Below are 16056 nucleotides of genomic sequence, written 5' to 3'. Positions count from 1 at the left end.
GTTTTTGGACGGTGGTAAGACGGTGGTAGAACCCACGCATGCACGGGGAGAACATGCAAACTCCACACAGAAAAGTCCAACATTAGTGAAAAAGTTAAAAACTGATTTTAATCCTTTTATAGACACACTTTTATGAAAATAGTGTTTTTGACATATTCTTGTAGAATTTTTTCTGATGATGGAGGACATATATAAGGAAAATTAAGCTCAAAATTGCATTTCTTGGTGTTTTTTTTTTTTTAAATCTAAATTGTTTTACATCAAGAGCAGATGAAAACATGTTGCTTGAAAAAGCTTGTAGCAGTGATGTTGGTAAAACAGTTAGGGGGCACAAGCTCCCTACTCTGCTCTATTCAAATGTCTCCACTTGCAGACAACTAGCTCTACTTCTTCTTCTGTACTTCTTTGTTTTCCTCGTCCGAGTTGGTATCTGGCTCCAAACTGAATGGCTTGATAGCCCTGATTTTACTTTCCATTTTTGTTGCACCGCTAATGTTAGGTTGGGGTTGTGAGGGGCTAAAAAGGGGGAGAGATTGTAAAGGGATGATGGAAAATGAGGGCACACTTACGCCGCACCAACAGTCCCATCCACAACTCAGATGAATTTGTGATGAACTACTGCTGCTCTGTAGAAACTGTCCTAGAAAAGGATACAGGGATACATTTCTTTTATTTTGGCTAAAAAGGGCATTCAATTGGGAAAGGTTTTACAGCAGATCAAAAAATGAATGGAGTGGGACTTTTAAATATAGATTTATAAGAAGTAAAATGACTTAAAGTTGCTCTGTTGACAACAAACACTATCAGAATGAATTTGGCTCAGAAATGTGAGCAACAAAAATTTTTATGTCTATTTTTGCTTTGCATAAAAAGATAAATATCAACATATTCAGCTGCTTTGCTGAGCCAACATTTTCTCAGCATTATATGAAATGGACATAGATTTTTTCTCGCATAAATTGCACAGTGTGTGAAATCCACATCACAATGTTTAGTGTAAATGTTTTTAATAGTTTTCTTTAACAAAACAGCGTATTGTGTAAAACACCAACCATACAGGAAATTAGTTACATCAAAAATTATTGTGCAGCCTTTTATGTAATGATGGCAAAACTTATATCTACCAAGTGTTTTTTATTTTATTTTGCAAAAACAAGTAGAAATATTATTTTGGGTCCAAACTTTTTGTTCTTTTATCCCCATCATTGGCAGTGTTTGAAGAGGCTTGCAAACGAATAATCCGACATTACATCACATCTTACGAATCTTGAGAACTCATGGTGGCAGTCCTTCTATGTTCCTCTCCTGGGCACCAAATTTTCCTATCACCACCTCATCACCTCTGTTTCCTGCACCAAGATGTCCACTGAGGTATGTGCCAATGACTGCTCTCTCACTTCTTGGGATGCTTATAATCACTTCATCAAGGTCCAGCCAGAATTTCTCCTCCAGCTCACATCCTAGCTGTGGTGCATACCCACTAATAACATTAAACATCTATCTTCAGACTCATCACTTTATCTGATACTCTTTCTACCTTTACAACACTACTCACAAACTCTTCCTAAAGATAACTCCTACATTATTTCTCTTGCCATCTCCACCATGATAGAACAACTTGAACCTTGCTCCTAAGCTTCTAACCTTGCTACCTTTCCACCTCGTCTCCTGGACACACAGTATGTCTACCTTCCTCCTCTCCATCCTGTCAACTAACTCTTTACCTTCCTGTCATAGTTTCAACATTCAAAGTTCCTACTCCCAGTCCAACAACTGATGACTTTCCTCTTCTCTCTCTCTTTTACACAAACACACCTTGCTCCTCCCCCCTCTTAGACCAACAGTAGTCCAATTTCCACCGGCACCCTGTTGGTGAACAGCACCAATGGCGGTCGTTGTTAACCGAGGTCTCAACCAATCCGGTTTTGATATAATAGGCCCAATTCGTATATTTGGTTTACTCTTACTTAATTATAGACCTATTAACTCTTAAACACTCTGTAAATGACACACTGAAACCATTAAATATTGTGTTTTTCAAAAGAGGTATCATTTATTGCTTGAAAGAGAGTGAAAGGAAGTAAATTATACAACCCCACTCTGATTATGTTTAACCTAACTTTTTCTTTTTTCTTTTTTACACAAGTTATCTTTATCCAGTTCTGAATTTCTGATATACCAAATTGCAGATCATTAAAAAAACCTTGAGCAATAATAAAATCAAATTACAAAATGATGTACATAATATTGATGTAAGAAGACATTACAGTATTTTAGAAATCACTAGGAGAAATAAGATCAATGTTGGAGAGCAAAGTATTTTTGAATATATACAGTTTTATGGGTCTTTAAAAAAACATTTTTTATTTTAGATTCTTATCGCTGAATGTGGCCTTAACAGTATCCAGGCTTCAGCGACCCTAAAAGGGGTTCAGCGGGTTAAAAAGATGGATGGGTCAGTGGATGTTTGTTCTTCTGGACAAAACGAAATAAGAACAACATCAACATGGGATTCTAACCATAAAAAAGGTTGGTGTTAACCAGATTTCCAGTGTATTACAGAGATTTTTCCGCTCACTTTTTGTTTTTGAACAGAGTATGATTCACTAACATATTAGCATTGTTTGTTTGATAAAATCAGGGAGGATTTTCCATAAACTCTGGCTTTCAAACTGAAGCCTAATTACTTTTCCTGTACTTCATGAACAGGAATTGGACCTGACACTTATGGAGTGGTTCCGAAGAGGGGGATTTCCTGTTGATTGATCCTAATCATTCATTACTAACATTACAAGCTGATTTTTGGCTCATCCTTTTGAGACAGAATTTAATCCATGACATGAATAAACTCAAACTTCCCTTTTTAAAAGTCAGAACTTTAGAACCTTATGATTGATCAAGTTTTGTCCTGGACTGCCTTGCAAAACAGCAGAGTGATGCTAACGAGCCTGAATGTCCTTCCCAAGGCTCTCCCTCAAGAGGGCAGTGTTTGAATGAGATAGCCTCCATCTGTCAGCAGGCATCACATCACAGGGGCGTGAGGGCTGCCAAGCAGCTTTAATTCACAAATTCCAAACAGATATGGAGATATAGAATATCAGATTCTCGTGAAAAGCCTCTGCTAAACTCAGATTTGGTAAACAGACACTTGGTGATGTATTTTCTATTCATGCAGACAGTCCTGATGATGCTGAGAGTCGCTGATGAAGGGTCATTCACACGTCATGAATAATTCATTTGAGTGTGGTCCTTTCCTCAAACATACAGGATCTGATTCCTACACCCCCTTTTCCCTCCCTAGGAAAGATGCCTTCAGAAAGTCGTCATAGTATAGTTGCTGCACCCCCCCCCCCCAACACTTATGTGCGCACTAATTGCGTCACTTGGATTAAGTCAGCTCTCCTCTCTGTCACTCCACCACAACTCTCGTTTCCACTCCTCTCACCTCCTCTTTTCATCTTCTCTGACCTTCATGGTCTCATTCCTTCACTCTTTTTCATGTCTACCTTCCTCTCTCCCCCCATTCACAATGAATCCCTCATCCAGGTTCGACTCCTCCCACTCCGTGTCAGCGCGTAATTGTGCGCTCTGACCGCAAAGTTGGCTTTAAATAGCGCGTCTCGCTTTGGAGAAGGACTCCTCCGTTCCTGCGCGTTCCTGTATTTTTGCTTTTATTTATTTACATTTTTCCCGTCTGCATTTTCTGTAAAAATTTACTCCTGTGTTGAGGTCCATCTGTGCCCCGACAAGCATGCAGGTGTTCGCGGCGCTGCTGCTCTGCAGCTCGGCGCTGCTGCTGCTGCAGGGATGCTGCGCAGCCGCCAAGGGATGGCGGGGAATCAGGAATGATGCTACCGAGCTTTTACCGGACTATGGGCAAAACACGGGCGCGCCGCACGAGGCCATTCTGCACGCAGCCAACAAGAACAACAACAACAGTAACAACACTTTGAATAACAGGGCGAAAAACGGTGGAAGGACTGCAAACACAGTTTCATATAGTAAGTGTCCTTTTAATATTTAAATATTACATCAATTACCTATTTGGGCAAACTTTGTAGAAAAATGTGGTGAAGATAAGCACATGGGTGATTACTAATCCAATCCGCAATTCTAAACAAATATTTTTCCTCTTAAAAGACAGATTTTTAACAAAACACTTTAAAAAACTACTTAAAGAAATTCAACTTTTTTAGTCTATCAAATCTCTAAATAACTGAATAAATATTTTTAAATTGATTGCCAGGATTAGACTCAAGGCTGTCCAGCAGACTGGCTTTTTGTCATTTCCAAATTCAACCTGCTTCCCTTTCAGTATAGGAGCTGATGTGTGTGAGAGTGTGTATTGTTAAATACACTGATGGGGGGGGGGGGGGGGGGATGATCAGATGCACATTCTTGTGGTTCCTTCCCCAATTCTGTACCCCCCCCCCCCCCCCCCCCTTCCCAGGTTGTTTCCTTCTGTCTTTATACTATTAGTCAAGCCCTACTTACGCCATAACCATTTGATTGCAACAACATGTTTCCCAAAGCCCTGCAGTTTGCTGTCTTTTTTTTCGGGGGGGGGGGGGGGGGGGGGGATTGTCTTTAGGAGGGTTTTTTAAATAGCTTTTAAAGTACAATCATTTGAGAAGGATTCCCACCTTTGGACAGTATTCCCAGCATGTTATGATTGAGAAGGCCGGATAATGTGATTTAAGATGGGGGGGTGGGGTCATTTTTCCCCCCCTAACAAATAGTATGATTGATTATATTAACAGGAAAACTGATTTCACTAAAGTGAGAGCAATTCTTGAATTTCAAGATGAAAAGATGAGTTGATTTCAACAGGTTGTTGTTTAGGAATATGCAGCACATGTTGGGCTTGGTGGAGAAAAAGCTCTCAGATTATTTCCATCGTGTGGCTTTTGGTCGGGACAGCTCCTCCCTGATCTTTGTGGGGTCACAGCACAGGCTTTGAGACCACAGCCTGGCTTCACTCCAATCCTCTCCCTAGGCTCATCTTTCACTGCCGAGGGGGGTGGGAGAACAAAAATCCACTCACGCAACCGTACATCAGGCCGCCTTTGTTTGAGAGGAGAATAGCAACCGTGCGGTTGGAGAAAGGCGGTGATGTGACAAAACCACCTGACAGGTATTTGTTGCAAAGTGCTGCCAAGGGATCTTTTTTGAAACTGCTCTGGTCCTTGCAGCAGTCGATGGAGAAAAACACCAGATCATATTCTACTGGTTAGAAAAAACCCAACAAAAAACAGGAAAGTCACCTCACATCCATCCTTTGTTCGGGTCTTTATTTTTGGCAAGGAAGGCCACAAAGGAAAACAGATCCCTTTCTGAGTGTGTCATTTCTTAACCAACAATTCCTCCTTTTTATTTTGTGCACACAGCCTGTAAAGAAACACTAGGCAGTGATTCCTGCCTGTTGAAAATGCAGGATTACAAGCTGAGTGTCTCCAATCTGCCGGGCTGATGTCCAAGTTGTGCTGCTCTAAAACAACCAGACTGTCATTTAGTCCTCCGTCACCGCAAACACTTCCTGAGGTCCGGTGCAGGATGCCAGCTTTTTCATCCAAGCCAAACCTCAGTTTGCTTTGATTGGTGTGTTTAATGGCCTTCTGGTCTGGATTTGTTATTTGCTTATTGCTGCCAGTTGCCCTTCTTTATCAAGTAAAAATGATTTGAGTCAAATAGACCTGATTTTGTTTGTTTATTTGTCGATATTTCAGGTCTGGATTTCAGTTGAATGTGTTGGATTTTTTTTTTTTTTTCAGTTGATAGAAATAGAACCGGACAAATGACTGGAAGGAGACCCAGCTGCTGTAAAGAAGCAGTTGACCCACAGATTGATGGTCCCCCTCTGTGTTTCTTTTGGGTTCAGTCCATGTGCATTAACTGCGCTCTCTCCCCCCCCCAGGTGCTTCAGAGCTGAGCTGCAGGGAGCTGCGCTCCACCCGCTACATTACCGACGGATCCTGCCGCAGCGCCAAGCCTGTCAAGGAGCTGGTGTGCTCGGGTCAGTGCCTTCCCGCTTACCTCATGCCGAACTCAATCATCCGTGGAAAGTGGTGGAGGAGCAGCGCTTCAGATTACCGCTGTGTCCCGGCGCACTCCCGCGCACGGAGGGTCCAGCTGCAGTGTCCCAACGGCAACACTCGGACTTACAAAATCCGGGTGGTGACCTCCTGTAAGTGCAAGCGCTTCAGGCCTCACCACAACCAATCGGAAGCCAAGGAGCTGCCAAAGACGCAACGCAACAAGAAGCCCGGCCGCTTGGCTAAAGATCGGAGCAAGAATAGTACTCCACTCACGGGAAACTCGTACTGAACTGAGCAGAGACCAAAGAACTCCGACACACGTCACCCACGATAAATCTCCTTTTCACAAGGAGGGGTGAAAGAGAAAACTGAAAAGTTAAATAAAAGCTAATTTTAAGGCTGATTGAAACAAATCAGTCCATAACTCTCCATCACATGTATTTTGCATGCCACCAAGGGGTTTTCTCTGTAGTAACTGGTCATAAGTTTTATCCAACCTAAACCTCAGCTGGCACGGGCTGTGTCTTTAAGTCAAACAGATACAACTTAAAAAAAAATTATCCTAAAGCTTTAACCACCCCCATCTGTGAAAATCCAGCAGATGCAGAAGCAACACTCGCTTTATCTAAAGCTGAGAAGCTTTGTCTTTGCATCGTAGCAATTGAAATCCAGCTCTTTGAGGTGGAGTGTGCATTTGTTCTGGGGGCTCCAATGTTGGTTTGGAAAGGAACCATCTCCAGACAGTTTTAGCCAAAGAGGGCGATCCTGGTGTAGAATCAGTGTCAGGTACAGTAGCACTTCTCTGGTAACTAAAGGCAGGGAGTCGGGGAGACTGTAGATGGAGAGCAAATTTAGCACCACAGGGGCAGTGGGCTTTCCTGTGAATCCCCTAAATTTGCCAATTCCTGTGTTTGATTCAAGACATTTCTTCCAGACACGGCCGGTTTAGTGGAGAAATGCATAAATGGTGTAGGAGGTTGTTATCTTGGTAGCAGGAGGCTCTTCGTTGTGCCCACACTGGATTTCTCTTGCAGTGCAACCAGTGATAACAGCCTTTCGCGCCTATGTCCATCTGTGGTGTTACTCTGCTGCATTGTACGCCTGCACTACATGTAGATAACCAAAACGTAAAAAAAAAAAAATCCAACCAGCCATTCAGCTCTTCTACAGATCTTAGAACCAGAAACACAGACAAAAAGGCGTTCAACCAGACCGACAAGTGTGCAGAACATAAGAAACATTTCTGTGTTTTGCCAGCTTTGTTTCTGCTCATATTGCTTTCTGATTTCAGTTGTCAAATCCCGCTGGCAAATGCCTTTTTTAAAAACTCTATATTTGGAGGAGCAACTGGAAAGCTGTGAGATGCATGCGCCGTGCTGCATGAACCTCCTTTTTAAAGGTGGAGGGAGGGACAGCCGCTTTTCTAAAGACACAGAGAGGGACTGTTATAGAGACTCATATGCATATTTATTTTTTATTTCCACATTTAAATTATTTATGCAACTTTTTGTAGTAAATGATAGCCATAATTGCCATATATTGTGTTGGAAACTTTGAAAGTAAAAAAGAAATGTACAGAACATGAATAAAATAAGGAATCATATATTTGAAAGTAACTTGTTTGGTATCATTTGTACATATCACACTAAGGTTTGAGATAAAAATATTCACGACTGGCTTACTGATTTATCAATAAGGCACAAAGTTCACATTTTAAACTACACATTTATTAATATATAAAGGTAAAAGGAAACAATTTAATGGTTTATGTTTGGTGCCTTTAAGCGCATGAATTTCAGCAGAATACCTCAAGTTGTTAGGAGCTGGTTTAAGCTGCACCCACAGGTTTTTTTGTGTGAAAGAGTGACTGTTGCAGTTTTACCTGAACCTCCATCTTGATATTCAGATTTTCTCCTGCTGTCTTTTTCAAATGACTTGATGCCTGTTTCCAGGATTTTTTGTTTATTCCCAAGTCATGATTAGTCTCACACCATGCTTGACAGTACAGAAAGTGCACTTCTCAGAAAAAGTTTAGCAACTCCTCATTAATTGAAGTCCTGAAGTTAATTTTTTTTTCAAATTTCCTGAATCTGGCAACAACGTTCTATGGGATTAAAAAAAAAAATTCTGAAAATGCTGCTAAATTTTTTTGAAGAGAAGAAGGGATCTTGCTTCAGAGCCAAAAAGGCCCCGGTTCAAGCCTGGACCTGAAACAGCAAGTTATTGACCTTTTGTCAAAATAATGACAGATTTAACAATGAAGGTTCCATCTAAGTTTAGTCTAAATCACAAAAACTATTGTATTAATAAATGAAACAATCTGGAAAATATTACACTGACTTTTTATACAAATGATAGATTAAATCATCTCAGTAGTTTGGAAGTGACACTCAGCCATTATGCCAAATGATTAATTCACATGACTTTGTGCAGCTGTGCCAGTCTATGAACGTCATTGCAGTTGATGGTCACTCATGATGTCTCATCTACCCCAACAGTTTTTGGTTTAATACGATTGACCTTGAACTTATTTCACAACGCCGTTCTTGGCTAACAGACTTCAGCGTTGGGTTCCTGCCTGTCATATCTGAAGCAAAGTCATCCGCCATACAATCATTTCTCCCTAGAACTCTGGACGTTGTTCCAAGTGCTCAAAGAGTTGTGCAGTAACCAAATAAACTAAAAATCACTGTGGCAACTCTGACGGACTTTGTCCCTAACTGTGCCAATGCAGAACACTATTAGCCTATTACATTTCACACCATAATGCACAGTCATTATGTCATTTTCAAGCCCAGATTTCATAGAGAAAACAGACATGCACTTTCAGTCTGAAACTTATGTGGATGCAGTTTGCAAAGAAACTCAGTAATGCAATCCAAGCATCGCCTTGTGGACTAAAGGCATAAATGCTGACGAAGCATCTGCCATGTATTAAATGTGTGCACACAACCTGCAGGTGACCTCTGCAGAGATGGGAAATACCGAAGTCAAGGAGGATCTACTCCTTGCAAACGTTAAAGGTCTGCGACACTTCGTTTAGGCCTTCATGCAAGTGTCATCAGTGGAGTTTGGAGTACCAGGTGCAGGAGTCCCTCAGGGTCCCTGCTCTGTTACATGCAGAACGAACGTGGCTCAACACACAACTGTGAGAATTCAACAGGAGTCCCAGGTTGACTGATGGCCTCTGGAAGGAATATTTATAGATCTGACAAGCTGGCCGTGATAAATAATTGCTGACTTCCTCTGTCCAAATGGGAAAAAAGCGCTGTGGCGATATGCTGTCAGAGCTCTGTGTGCAGACTCTCAGACACTTATCGTTCCACCGACAACTTCCTACGACAACCAGTTTCTCAATAAAGCTCTCCAACTCGCCACGTCTTTAGCTCTCTTTCAGGCTCTGTGATGCTGTTTCCAGAAATGGCAAAACATCTAGCTTTCCTTCTTTAACCTCAGAGAGGTGGGAAAATATCCAGATTCAGTTCAAAGCTGCAGGCGCAGGCATCAAAACGGACGGAAGTTCTGCATACAGATGATACAGAGATGCTTGTTTTTGCCAACAGTTTTACAAAAACCTGAAACGCCGATGACTCCAAACAGCACCAGCATAAGCTTGTTAGGTGAGCGGCCACCAAAGTAAAATCTTTAGGTTGTTTGGTTAGAATTCTAAGCAATGGACATGTTTACAGAGGTGGATCATACTTACCAGAGTCAGGTCTTCCATGAGAACAAGAAGGAAAATTCTTGTACGTTTTAAGCATTTTTAAGGTATGAACATGCCATGGATGTGACTCGCATTCAAGAACGCACTAAATATGGGTTCTTGAACGTACATCACTACCAAATACATAATGTCCCTGACTGGAGAAAGATTACTGAGCTACGCATGAGAGTGACAGTAATAACCCGAAATGCATGTTTACACATTGCCAAGGATTGGAGTGAACGTAACTTTATTGCCAGGTATTCAATGGGCGGATGATGCTGCTGTTGAACAAATGCCGGCAGAGAGATATGCATTCAGAAACGGCGGTTGTTCACCATCAAGCTCTAAACTCTGGTTACCTAAAACAAATGGGAAACTTAAAAGATCATCAGATTTCTAAGTGAATGAGAGAAGCAAAAGTTTTTTTTCCCAGCTTTCTCTTACTGTTTTCCAGTTCAAATATGGAGTGTTTCATGGCCTCAGATGATAACTAGTTAATACTGAAGAGTTAAAATATGTTTTTGGATGTTCCAAGTTATTTTACCAGGTTTGAAGCTGTTTCAACTTCTTTTTGCTTTACATTTCCAAGCTTTCCTCTAAATCAGCTGAGTGGGTAATTGTTGTCTCATTAACCCTTGTGCTATCCTAGGCACTTCAACGTTGGGAGTTGGGTCATCTAGACCCACTAGAAAGTGCGCTGAACATTTTTTCTTCAATGATTTGTGATCTTCACTGGTGTCCATGGATTACATGAAATGTTTCCACTTTTATCCACCTTTGTCATGGTAGGAATAACACGCCAATGCAAGGGTGGGGTCATCTAAGATAGCACAAGGGTTAAGAGGTACAATCTAAGAAAAAAAGGAAATTATTATTAAAATGAATCAAAATATTTGTAATCCAAACTCTTGACTATAGAAAATTTTGATTTAAGACTCAAAAAACTTATCACTTTTGGTTAAAAATTAATGATGTTCATTTAGAATGTAATATACTTTGACAAAATTTCAAAATTTACATTCTCTGAATAAATGCTAATTTTAGATTTTACAATGATTTATTAAGATGGGCCATTTTGTACTATGGCTGAATTCTCATTTTGTTCACAACTCTTTCTAAAATGAGTCATTTCCACTTGTTACACTATTTTTTTGTCACTGTAATCAAAATATACTATAAATAGTTCCACCAAAACTTAAAAAGTACAAACCATTTGCTTAGAACTAGCAAAAAAAGAAAACTTGCAATGGGGCTTAAACATACTATTTGAAGTCATTCCTTTTTAAATGCTTTATGTGGAAATCCTTTTTTCTAGATTTTGATATCTCATTTTAAGATTTCTTTCATTCATTCATTTTCTATTCCGTTTTATCCCTTTCGGGGTCACGGGCTGCCGGAGCCTATCCCGGCCACTTATGGGCGAAGGCAGGGGGACACCCTGGACAGGTCGCCGGTCTGTGGCAGGGTAGAATGTCCACAATCACGCATCCATCCACTCTCACACTCACACCTATGGACAATTTAGAGTGACCAATTAACCTACGAAGCATGTTTTTGGATGGTGGGAGGAAACCGGAGATCCCGGAGAGAACCCACGCATACACAGGGAGAACATGCAAACTCCACACAGAAAGGTCCCCCATTGAGGTTCTTTTTCAGGTCCCCCAGCCGGGGGCCTTCTTGCTGTAAGGCAAGAGCGCTAACCACTGCGCCACTGTGCATAACAAGATTTCTTGTTAAGTACATTTTTTTTGCTGCATGAAGAGATCATTTTACTACTTTCTTGTAATTTTCTTCTTAACATTGATGTTCTTTTACCATTTTTAGGTTTTCCTCTTTTTGCAGTGTAGAATCCAGAATGGACTTAAACACATGAATCACATTGGTATTCGCTGCTTTGGGTCCTTGAAATGCTTCGATGATGGGAGTATTTCTGCATGAGAAGATAAATTGTCAGAAAGGGCAACAATTTTTCAAGGACAGACAGAGACGGCCCATGGGTCAGGGCCTTCTATGTAAAACCCAGCCTCTCAGTTGAGGCCAAGCATTTGGAGAAGTGAGCCAACCATATGTACACAAGAAAACAGGAGGTGCAAGAGATAGGAAACAGTGCTGTCAACAAACAGCTCCAACCAACCGCAGAAAGTCCCAAGGTTCTGCAGGCAGCCTGTATTTCCTACCTCTATCATCGCCTCATGCTCTATTGTGAAGAAACCCATTACAAACATAAATCTAACGTCATATTTGAGGAAATCTGTTGTTTTCTGCATCAACGTAAAACCTTCTAGTCAAAGTTTTCTGATTTTCTCAGAGAAAACAGAGTTTCAACACCTCAAGTCCTTCATTTTTCTACTGTTATAGCCTCACAGCCTTACTCAGAGTAGAACTGAGGAAGAGTGGAAAGGTCAGTTTAACACGTGAAGTAACTAAAGTTTACACAATCTGTCATTCTGTAATTAGCCTCCATCCAGCAGACTTGAAGGGAGGCTGACATGACCACAGTCATTTACTTTGTGCACCAGCATTACAAGGCCATTCCACATTTGATGTGCTGTAAACTGTTATGCTGCTGAACAAAATTAGAACCACAAACCTCAATCTAAAGAACACAAATAATGTTAAGGAGCGAGGATTTTTCCTTCTGTTACTGAGATGGCTACAGAGAAAATTCTGTCTTTCAAAAAACAAAATACAAATGTGGAAAATTTGATTCTGTTAAAACATATTTTACTGATTTGTGAATTTGGGATTTGTGGTATTTGGGAGCTAAAGCTTAGATTAAAATGTTTTTATTTCATTTAAATTTAGTTAAAGATCCACTCTGATGGAAATTGTATTTTTGGTGTTTTTAACATGTTCTTGTGGCATTTCTTACATGATTGAGGACATACTGTTTATACGAAAAATTAAGCTTCAAATTGCAATTCAAAGTATATCCCACACTGAAGGGCACACTGGATTAGCCACGTTAGCGTGTTCATGATACCTGCACGAATCTTGCTTGCAACACATGAGAAAAACAGACTGATGCCGCTAAAACAAACTTTACTGTGGCTACGCTAACTCAACCTTGTTACACATAAAGAAAACACAGTCCAAACCACTAAAGGTCAGCCGCATTAGTACATTTACAATGACACCCAACCTTGTTTGCTAGACGTGAGAAATACAGACTGATGGGGCTAAAACCAATGTTACTGTGACATTGCTAACTCCCAGGTTTGTTACTAACTCGTAAAAAAATTGACATAGTACAACTCTGCTACACGTTTGTAATAAGACCCAACCTTGTTTGCAATTCGTAAGGAAACTGACTGACATTTTGACAGAGCCCAATTTTACCCTTGACATCCGTAACAACAACCAGATTTAATCCATATATGTGGAGCTCTGGATTACAGTGTAAGTTGTATGTTGTTTATTAAAAAAAAATCTAAGACTCTATGGTGTGAAAAATAAGGTCAGCTTGATTCACTCAGGAGCAGACTCTATAAAACGACACAGGTTTTCTTTTGGGCTAAAAATTGCATAATCATAATTTAAAGACCACTGGGAATGCTTTTCCAATAGAAATTATCAGATTAGGACTTTAAAGATTTCTGTTTTGGGAATTAATCTCAACCCTGCAGTGGACAACACTTAGTGTACTTCCACATTGGAGTACAGCAGAGATATTCGGATTTGGGTCAGTAGTACAGGATTTTTACATGTCAGCTTGCACTTTTTATTCAACTCTTCCTTCTTTTGGTGGTGAAACTCTTTTGTTGTAGCTGTAGCTGACGTGGCATTTCAGTGTATCTTGTTATGATTTCTTCACTTTTTAATGACGCCTGTGCTACTTCACCACAACCAGCTCTGGCGAATTATAAGTAGTATAAAGGTATCTGAGCTGTAATAAAGTGCAGTTTTCATGTGTAAAATGCATGTTTGGGTTTTTTATGTGGGTTATTTGTAGCATGTGTTCACAGGAAGCGTAAGGTATAAATCTGAAGCACCACTGCACTCTGGAAGTGCCCAAAAAGCATCAGATATTTAAAAAAAGATATACAGGATTGGAGTTTAGAGCAAAAACATGATCTAAAATAATGGGTGGTGAGATTTACTGTTGCCCCACTTCATTGATGTAACCCTTGTGCTATCCTAGGCACTTTAACGTTGGGAGTTGGGTCATCTAGACCCACTAGACAGTGTGTTGAACCTTTTTTCTTCAATGATTTATGATCATCACTGGTGTCCATGGATTACATGAAATCTTTCCACCTTTATCCACCTTTGTCATGGTAGGAATAACACGTCAATGCAAGGGTGGGGTTATCTAAGCTAGCACAAGGGTTAACGCAGAACCACAAATTGCCCCTAAGAATTGGATTTTTTTTAGGAGTATAAAAACTCAGTGTAGCAGAACAGAATAAATGAAATGTTTCACAAAGCTTCAGTTTTTGTTCATCACGCCCTTTCCTCTCTAAAGGTATGGACAATAACTGCTCAGACCTACTAACCTTTTACAGTTGTGACTTTTACAAACATGGTTATGGAATCCAGTTTCCCTTTTATTTCTGTTCATTCACTTTCCGTATCTGTTTGCAACTTGTGTTTAGTCTGTAATCTGCCTTTGTTCTGCAATGACAAACTGTTCTGCTACACAAATGGAGACTCACTAATTCTCTTCTGGTCCTGATCACACTCTTCATGCTTGTTATTTCCACAGAGTTCTCCTGTCATGGTCTCTAGCCGGCGCTCGTTATGCTCATTGTTGGCTGTGCACATGCATCGTGACTGCACATACTCCTCGAATTTGTCTGAGCTCTCTGCATGTCTGATGGTATTGCAGCCTTGCACTCTCTGAGGGTTTAGTAAACGTTTTGTTTTGTGTTTTACACCTATTTTGTGCATGTCAAACTGTTGAGTGTTTACACCAGGATTTAAAGTCCCACTCCGATTATTTTTTTGATCTATTTTAAAAGCATTACGAGCATTATGAGTGTTAGAAATGTCTAATTTGACAATCAAAATGGATTAATAAAAATGCTTTTTAATTTTCAAAATGAAGCTACATCAAATGACTCAAAATTAAAATGAAAAAGCAATCCACCAAAATGCTTTTTCCTTTTTCTACTTTAACACAATGACAATGAAAATGGTATTTGACATTTCATTTTCAAAAAGTTAGCAGGTAAATGTGTAGTAAAATTCATTTAGAAATGTTTAATTTGACAATTAAAATTGATTAATAGAAAGGCTTTTTAATTTTCAAAATGTAACTGCATCAAATGACTCAAAAACTGAAAAAGCAATATTTCAAAATGCTTTTTCATTTTATACTTCAAGAGATCCCCTCTTTGGATTTTCGTTTTAATTATGACACAGAATAAGCGGTTTGAAGTATAAAATGAAAAAGCATTTTGAAATATTGCTTTTTCATTTTAATTTTGAGTCATTTGATGCAGTTACATTTTGAAAATTAAAAAGCATTTCTGTAAATCCATTTTAATTGTCAAATTAAACATTTCTAAATGAATTTTGCTACACATTTACCAGATAACTTTTTGAAAATGAAATGTCAAATACTATTTTCATTATCATTTTAATTAAGTGACAGAATAAGCAGTGTTGAGGAAGGAAATGAAAAAGCATTTTGGTGGATTGCTTTTTCATTTTAATTTTGAGTCATTTGATGCAGCTTCATTTTGAAAATGAAAAAGCATTTCTGGTTTTGACTTTTCTTTTTATTTATGCTACACAATCGCTTCCATACTGTGATACTGTGGCACAGCATTGCTGTTATTAAATTGAAGTATTCATAGAAAAGTGTCTCTTTGACACTTACAGTCCACCATGTGCGCTTGTTTGGTTCATAATGCCATCAAGTGTAACACGATCTTCGAGATTTATAATTTGATGATGCTTAAAATCAACGTTCAACTTTAGTCTAAAATCAGCTTTAATCACTGGTTTTAAGGAGTGTATTGGAAGGAACCATTGCCTTTTCAGGAAAATGTCCTTTTTTTCTCCCTTTCTGCTCTCAGAGCCAAACTGAAATGCCAGAGTTTTATTGTTGCTTGGAGAAGATTTGGTTCATTTCATGTTGTTATCACAGTATGTTGAAATCCCTTTGCGAGCCAGCACATTGGACCCAGCAGGAAGAAAAACACAGCAAATGATGTGTTTTCTATCCTCGTTGAAGAGGAATAGATGAGATGAGAGTTAACTCTAACAGCAGATGACTTTTGGCTTTTTTGTTGACACATCCTCTGATGAATGCATAGTTTCAAAGCATGTCAGTCTTCTGACTTTAATGGCCAATCATCAAACACA

General features: G+C 39.6%; 1 protein-coding gene across 1 annotated transcript; it reads left to right on the top strand.

Annotated features, from left to right (window-relative positions):
- The first annotated feature begins 3399 nt into the window (after window positions 1-3399).
- Window positions 3400-7651, top strand: sost (sclerostin). Its single transcript, XM_004080635.5, has 2 exons — window positions 3400-4001; window positions 5915-7651. Exons 1-2 carry the CDS (start codon window positions 3752-3754, stop codon window positions 6322-6324), a joined length of 660 nt encoding a protein of 219 aa, XP_004080683.1. The 5' UTR covers window positions 3400-3751; the 3' UTR covers window positions 6325-7651.
- Window positions 7652-16056: the final 8405 nt, after the last annotated feature.

This window comes from Oryzias latipes, chromosome 19 (assembly GCF_053564925.1).
Source record: "Oryzias latipes strain Hd-rR chromosome 19, Olatipes_Hd-rR_3.1".
Lineage (NCBI taxonomy): Eukaryota > Metazoa > Chordata > Actinopteri > Beloniformes > Adrianichthyidae > Oryzias > Oryzias latipes.
The sequence above is the reverse complement of the archived record's forward strand: the minus strand, read 5'-3'. Positions and strand labels throughout refer to the sequence as shown.